Below are 6,841 nucleotides of genomic sequence, written 5' to 3' on the forward strand. Positions count from 1 at the left end.
GTGCGGCCATCAAGCCAGTTCTTTTTCAGACCCATTTGTTCAGCACCATCTTGGATTGAAGGCTGGAGTACCATCAGAAGCACCATTACCGCTACCTGCTCACCCTTCAGGCCCCTACTTTGAGAAACAAGTTTTCATTTCCCTCATCCTGGACGTGCTGTGTATGGGCTCATTTAAAAGTAGAGATATGCACAATCTTTAGCCATGCCTGCCTTTCTCCCAGGAGGGTGATACAAACATTCACATCTACAGAAGCTAGTAGAAGCTGGCTTTACATAATCAAAACATCCACTTAAAACAGAGTGAGTCTCCTGTGACTAGCTAGGCAGATTTTAGGACTGCTTCAGACTTATGGTGCAGTGTAACCCAGCTGAAATGCAGGGAAAAGGTTATTTAAAACATTGGGAAAGAGCATCTACACACTGGATTGCAAAGCGAAGTGTGAAAGAGGAGGTTTTATATTAAACAACAGCAAAACATACGCATACTGATGACTAAATCTTTAATGAATACTATCATGCCATATGATAATCAAGTAACATCTGAAAGTAGTATTAAAGGACCATAAATAATTTTGAGAAGTCACAGATTCTAGTAAATGCTGTCTCAAGGAAAAGCTGTTAGCTCCTCCTATAGAAGGAAATGTGATGTTCACTAATACCCTGCAAGCATCCTACCTGGCAGAAAGCTGGCAAGGCTATTACATTAATTCCCACATTGGTATTTGGTTCTTGGAACTCTGGTATTTGTAAAAGCACTGTTCCAACTGGTTGTGGCAGAAGTGCAGTATTACATCCATTTATTGGTTCTTTTTTGCTATCTCCATAACTCTCTCCTTGCTGAATGGTGTATATTTGCTCCACTTGTTCTCGGAGATCAGGAGGCAGAGCTTCCAGCACGGACTTATCTAGCTACAAATATATAAAAGCTTTTAGAATTTTCTGAAGAACAGATAACAGAGTTAACTTACAGTCAAAAATTAATTCTACAGTTCTTGAGTTTTAGAAAAAAATATTGTTTTATTCTGTGTATGCAAACACATTTAGGAACCTGACAGTTACACTCTGCAGCAGCAAAATGTAAAAATACTGTTTAAGGCTAAGTAGTGCAGTAAACACAAATGCTCAGTTTTATCTTTTCACAGTGTTCAGTGTTCCCACCACAAATCATACACAAAGTTTCCTCTACAACTACTTGGTGATAAGGAAACCTAAATTCCGAGTTCAAATTATATAGGCAACAGGTCAACATGAATACTTAACTGGTGTCTGGTACAAATGAATAAACAAATGACTTCTTTATAGAGTTGTAGGAAACATGTTACTCATTTAATGGTATTACGTATGTTTGCATACTGCCAGACTCTTGTCAGAGATTTTGATCCTGAAATAAGCTTCAGATTCAAATTTCAGCTTGCAGTAGTTGCTACTTACCGTGAATTATTGAAACAACTGAAATGACCCCTCAGTGCCTAAAAGCTGCTGTATACAATGACAGCTGCACAAGTGACAGAATTAATGTAACTCAAAAGCAGACATACAGTATCATTTTTCTCACAAGTAAAATCTGAGCAAAACTATGTAGATAAATGGCAGTGTAAGTACTGCAAAATGAGACTCCACAGAAGTGTTAGAAAACTTTAACTTTTATATTTATGAAGAAAATTTGGAGTTTATGACCAGATTCTGGATTTACAGAGAACTAAAAGTGTCCATGAAAAGCTACTTGGGTTTATGGTAACTGAAATGTTTTGATGAAAGCTTTCTGTACTATTGTTCTCTTCAGTTATTCTTCTACATTCTGTTTGCACTCCCTCATTCCAAATGTGCTACGTATATACCTCTAAGCATCTTCTGGAAAGCCTGGGTGTAAAATATCTTGCTGCTGTTTTCCTAGCATGCAGTACAGGACTAACTCTCAACATTCCTTCCCTGGAATTCCATGTTATATTCTATAGTATGATATGGCTACAATGCAGAAGGAAAGATGAGCACATCTGCCTTAAGGCTGCTAAAGCTTTAGGAACCCCACTGCACAGCTACTGCAGTTTTTGCTTGGTCATACATATTCCACCTGTAGCAGAATCCGAGTGTATGGAGCTTCACAGTGTTCAGTCAAGTTGCATTTAGATCCTGAGCTAGCTTGGGTAGTGCATTATAGACAAAAGCTTTCTGCCAAAAGCACAATTTGCTTCTAAAAATATATAAATATTTGGGAAAGCTGTTAACAGACCATCAACAAATGCTTTTACAGGCTTAAATGACAGATTTTAAAATCACAGATTTTTACAGAAAAGCATGTAAATCTGATTATACTTAAAGTATCTACAGAATTCAGTGCTGCTTGCTCATAGCAGACCCTTTTGTAGCAGACATCTGCTTGAGTAACACCTGGGGTGGAAACAAGGAAGCTCCTCTTTTGTTAAAACAAAAAAGCTCCCAAACCCCACAGAAATATTTTACTTAAATGAAGAGTCCTCCTCCCATCTAGAAGGTGATGTCCTGTACAAATGTTACATGTGCATCTTAGCTTCAATATTTGAGGAAAATTTGAAAAAACACAGGAAAATGAATAATTATACCTAAATACACATTTGACATCCTTTTAGGCAGAAACACAGGGCACAACCATTGTAAAAGTATATGAAGTAGGGTGAGACTAGTTGCTGTTCAGTTCCTTCTCACTGACTAAAGCCTGAAGACAGCAGTATAATTTATAGACAAGTACAGAACACATGACTTTAGGAAACTCTGTGGAGAAGACTGCCTGATTACCATTTATTGGCATCTGTGCCAAAGAATATTGCTGCCATAAAAGGGATGGAAAACATTGAAAAGTTCTATCTTCATGGAAATGACACACAGTACGTGTCAAAACTCTTCCTGAGCCACTCATCAGTGATTAAGCTAATCAGAGATAATTTTTAAAACCTAACATAAGAAAAGGGAATTTATAAATCTGCATCATATCATAATCATATAAACATTGTACATTAACTATAAAATGTATCTAATCTCTCTGACAGAAATTTTCCTACAGTCTGTTGCATGTTTTTTAGAATTAGGCTCTGGGCTTTAGTTGTGAAAGGTGGAAGTAAGGTTTTTTTAATCTTTTCCATTCCTGTTCCATCGCAAACCTTTGGCAAGTGAAGGGAAAAAAGATAATGGAAAAATAAACTTCTTTCCTTTGAATAAACCTAATATTTTCCGAGTTAGCCCATAAACGACTGCTTTTAAAATACCCTTTTATTAAGGCAAAATAGTTTTGCATCAACAACAGTTTCTGCTGTGCATAGTAGTACTGTCCTAGAGCTCTCTTTACTCAAAAAAGCCTACTGTAACTTCCTTTGCTCTGTCCAAGACAAACAATGCGGCTGTGGCACCAGAGTGCAGATGTCTGATGCTCTCAGTTTCTACCTGGGAAGCAGATGGCACCTCGATGCTCAGATTCAGCCTGGATTTCACACTGACAGGAGAGTGGACACCGTTCCACTTGACAGCAGGCTCAGCACTGTTCACATTAGAGCTGAGACCTGACGTCAGATGGGCGCCGCGAGGCGGGAGGAAAGTGCAAGTTCTTGAATCAGAAGATATTTCAAGGTCCATAGCAGCCACAAATACTATACATATGAAAAAAAAATATACAGAATGATCATCTAATGGTTAAAAATACTCTGAAGATTTAAGATACAATGAAGCTGATTACCAGTTTTCATTGATAAATAGTTTATACAACATATACCACAATTAAAACACTTTCTATTTCAAAGTATCCTTTGTTACTATCAACTTTTTAAAAAGACTGGAATAAGCCTATGCAGAGTTTTATTTGTAGTAGTTTAACTGCAGCAGCAAAACCTGCTCTCAAAGAATTTATGTTCAATAATTTGTACCTGTATAATATTGAAGAAGTATTCCAAGAGGTAATCTATGTTGGAGCCCTTCAGAACTGATTATTATCACACATGCAAAGTACAAAGCTTACTCACCTTCCTTATGTTCTTCTTCTGAGCACTTTTTTGCCTTCTGAACATGGAAAAGATCAATAACTGAATGTGATCCACCAGGCAAATGTCCAGATTGTACTGTTGAGTGAGCCGAAGTGGTTTTACTGATGGGAACTAACTGCTGTACCTGAATTCCAACCTAAAACCAAAACATTAATACATTTGTTTTATTAAAATAAAGAAATACAGAATCTGTAATTCCTTCATAATAGCACTGCCTTCTCTGAAATTCGGTGTCTGTTGTGGGTGGAGAGAGAACAAATAAAAGTATGTTGAAATACACATAAGTAGCCACTAGAAACATCCTAAGCTAATCTCAGGATTATCCACCACAATTCAACAACTAAGAAATTACAAAGATAACACCATCTTAATATCATCCTCTCTGAAAGAGAAAAGTGCTGTCAACAGTATCATGAGGCAATTAATTGATTATAAAATTCCTCACAACACTAACAAATAGAGAAGTACTGACCAGGAAGTAATTAGTATTAAACCTGGCTACCTGTATAAGAAAGGAACGTTTTTCCCAAGGAAAATCCATTACTTCAGTCAAAAAATAAAAAAAATGTTATTTCTCTTCTAGACATGGTTCTTAGAAGGTCTCAATGGATCCAAGTACTGTGGTACAAGTAGTCTTTACCAAGTGAGCTGTTCCTCATTGTGAAAGACCTCCTCACTTTTCATTAACTTTTAAATACCAGACCCACAACGGCTCAAAACCTGTGTCCAACTATGAACACATTGGTACACTGCACAAGTTTACTGCTAGTCCTCCAGAATTATTAAGAAAAATCTCCAAGACTTAAAAAAAATGTATGTATGATTCAGAAAGCATGAAGGAGCTAGTGTATGTTATTCTATCAGGTGGTCTCCTCTAATTACATAGCAAGGATTTTGTCTGTTAAGTTTCATAGTTGCAATTAATGGGATATTAAAACTGCACTGTACAAAGTTTTTCTTTGCACTTTTATCCTTTTGCTTTGAAGTGTTTCTAGATTTGAGTTCTAGAACTTAAAAGAAGCCTTTGAAATGCTGTGTTTACTGTGCTGTACAACAACTTTGCCTTGGTGGTTTTTTCTGCCTTTTAGGACAAGCATTTGAGTTAAAGCATTATGTGAAGTCTATGGCCCAAGTGAGTGGATTCATCTGCCCAGGTGCAGGTATGAACAGCTAAGGATATCACTTTGGGATCTCTTCTAGATACTGAGAGAAAAAGTGCACTTTAAAGCATAACTCACCTCATGTATAGGTGAAGCTTAAGGGGACTAATGCCAATATAAACCTACACTGGAGGTACTTGAAGTCAGTTGAAAGGATTACCACTGAGGGACCTTGGACTTATCTGCATTTATTATATAATCTAGAACTGAACAGTGCCCTCCAGAACCAAACAGAGCCTCCTGGTCAGAAGTAGTACATAGTTTTGCAAAACAACATGTGCAGCACTCCCAGGATACTAATTTTTTTTTTCCTAAAACAAGTGCTAAAGAAATCAAGCAAAACAGAACAATGTAACAAGTGGGGAAAGATGGCAAAGGAAAGACAGAAAGAAACCAGAAAAAGACTGTGAGAAGATTATAAATATTTCCTTAACTCCAAGAAGAAAGCCAAGCCATGAAGCTGACTTTGGAAGGCAACAAGGTGAATCAACCCCCTACTTCTACATCCAGAGGACCAATAAATGCAGGTTTGCTGTAGAAAGCCTCTGTGCTCTGTTGTAACAAATGTGATGCCAAACAGTCTTATCAGGGGTTCACACTGCTATGACAAAACCACTGAGATGGGCAAGAGTGTTCAAAAATAAACCATCATTCAAAAGAGCCATCAATTCACCTTTAAAGGCCAAACCATACATTGATAACTTTACTGGCTCTAAGACTTGCAGTCTGAAGAAAAAAACTCCTATGATCTGTATTTTCATTGGTATTACAAGCAGCATTTATATTAGTTACTTAACTAATAACTGTGCAAAAATTTTCAGGAAATTCTAAGACAAAATTGAACTTATACCTGCTAACAGAACTGTAGAAGATGCATTCTAACTTTATTACCCCAAGCTGTTTTAAGTTGTGGATTAATCCACACCACATTATTTATTTATTTTTTAGATTTATGGCTTTGCAATCATTTTTTATACAGGTAAACATACAAAACATAATATGGTTGCATAGCCTAATTTATTTTAGATAAGATAGCTTTGTACTATCTAAATATTGCTTAAGTTTGGTTATTGCCTACCCTGGAGAACTGAAAAATTATGGAAGACAACAAAGAAGATTGGTAAAGAGAAAAAAATTTAAGTTTTCCTGTTAACTCACCCCTCGCATATCTGATATGTTGAGTTTCATTGTGTGGAACATGTTTAGAGTTTCTTTCCCAATTACTTTTGCACTGTCTGTTGCATGGTCTAAAGTCACAGTCCTACAAAGAGTAAAAAAAGTATGGTTAAAAAGGAAATTGTTTCAGAAATCATAAAGACAAAGACAATTCTGTATTTATTCCAGAGAGGACTGCAAAGAGATAATTTCTTGCCATACAGAAACTGAACATTGGGGTTTTTCGTTCAGTGGTCTCTTTTTAAAGATAATTAGAACTAAGTATGTTCTAAAGAAAAAAAGCAGATTACTTACTAATTGAACGTTCTCAGTGTGCAGTCAACACATTAAATTGTCAAATATAGTATATATTTATAGACATGCTGTCTATTGAAGCCAGACAAAAATGTTTCACTTTACAGCGCTCATAGAGGTGCACTCATGCACCATCTGTCACTCAAGTCTGGTTCATGAGAAGTTTTCTCAGGATTGTTTGTTATCAATTGTCAAATGTCTA

General features: G+C 36.5%; 1 protein-coding gene across 1 annotated transcript; it reads right to left on the bottom strand.

Moving 5' to 3' along the window:
* Positions 1-677: 677 nt before the first annotated feature.
* LOC103772118 (DNA repair protein REV1-like) lies at positions 678-6,430 on the bottom strand (the record flags this gene model as incomplete). Its single annotated transcript, XM_008939436.1, has 4 exons — positions 678-911; positions 3,417-3,619; positions 3,989-4,145; positions 6,328-6,430. Coding segments are annotated over 4 exons (697 nt in total), but the record flags the coding sequence as incomplete, so codon positions are not given.
* Between the last annotated feature and the right edge of the window lie 411 nt (positions 6,431-6,841).

This window comes from Merops nubicus, unplaced genomic scaffold, assembly GCF_000691845.1.
Source record: "Merops nubicus isolate BGI_N331 unplaced genomic scaffold, ASM69184v1 Scaffold48034, whole genome shotgun sequence".
Lineage (NCBI taxonomy): Eukaryota > Metazoa > Chordata > Aves > Coraciiformes > Meropidae > Merops > Merops nubicus.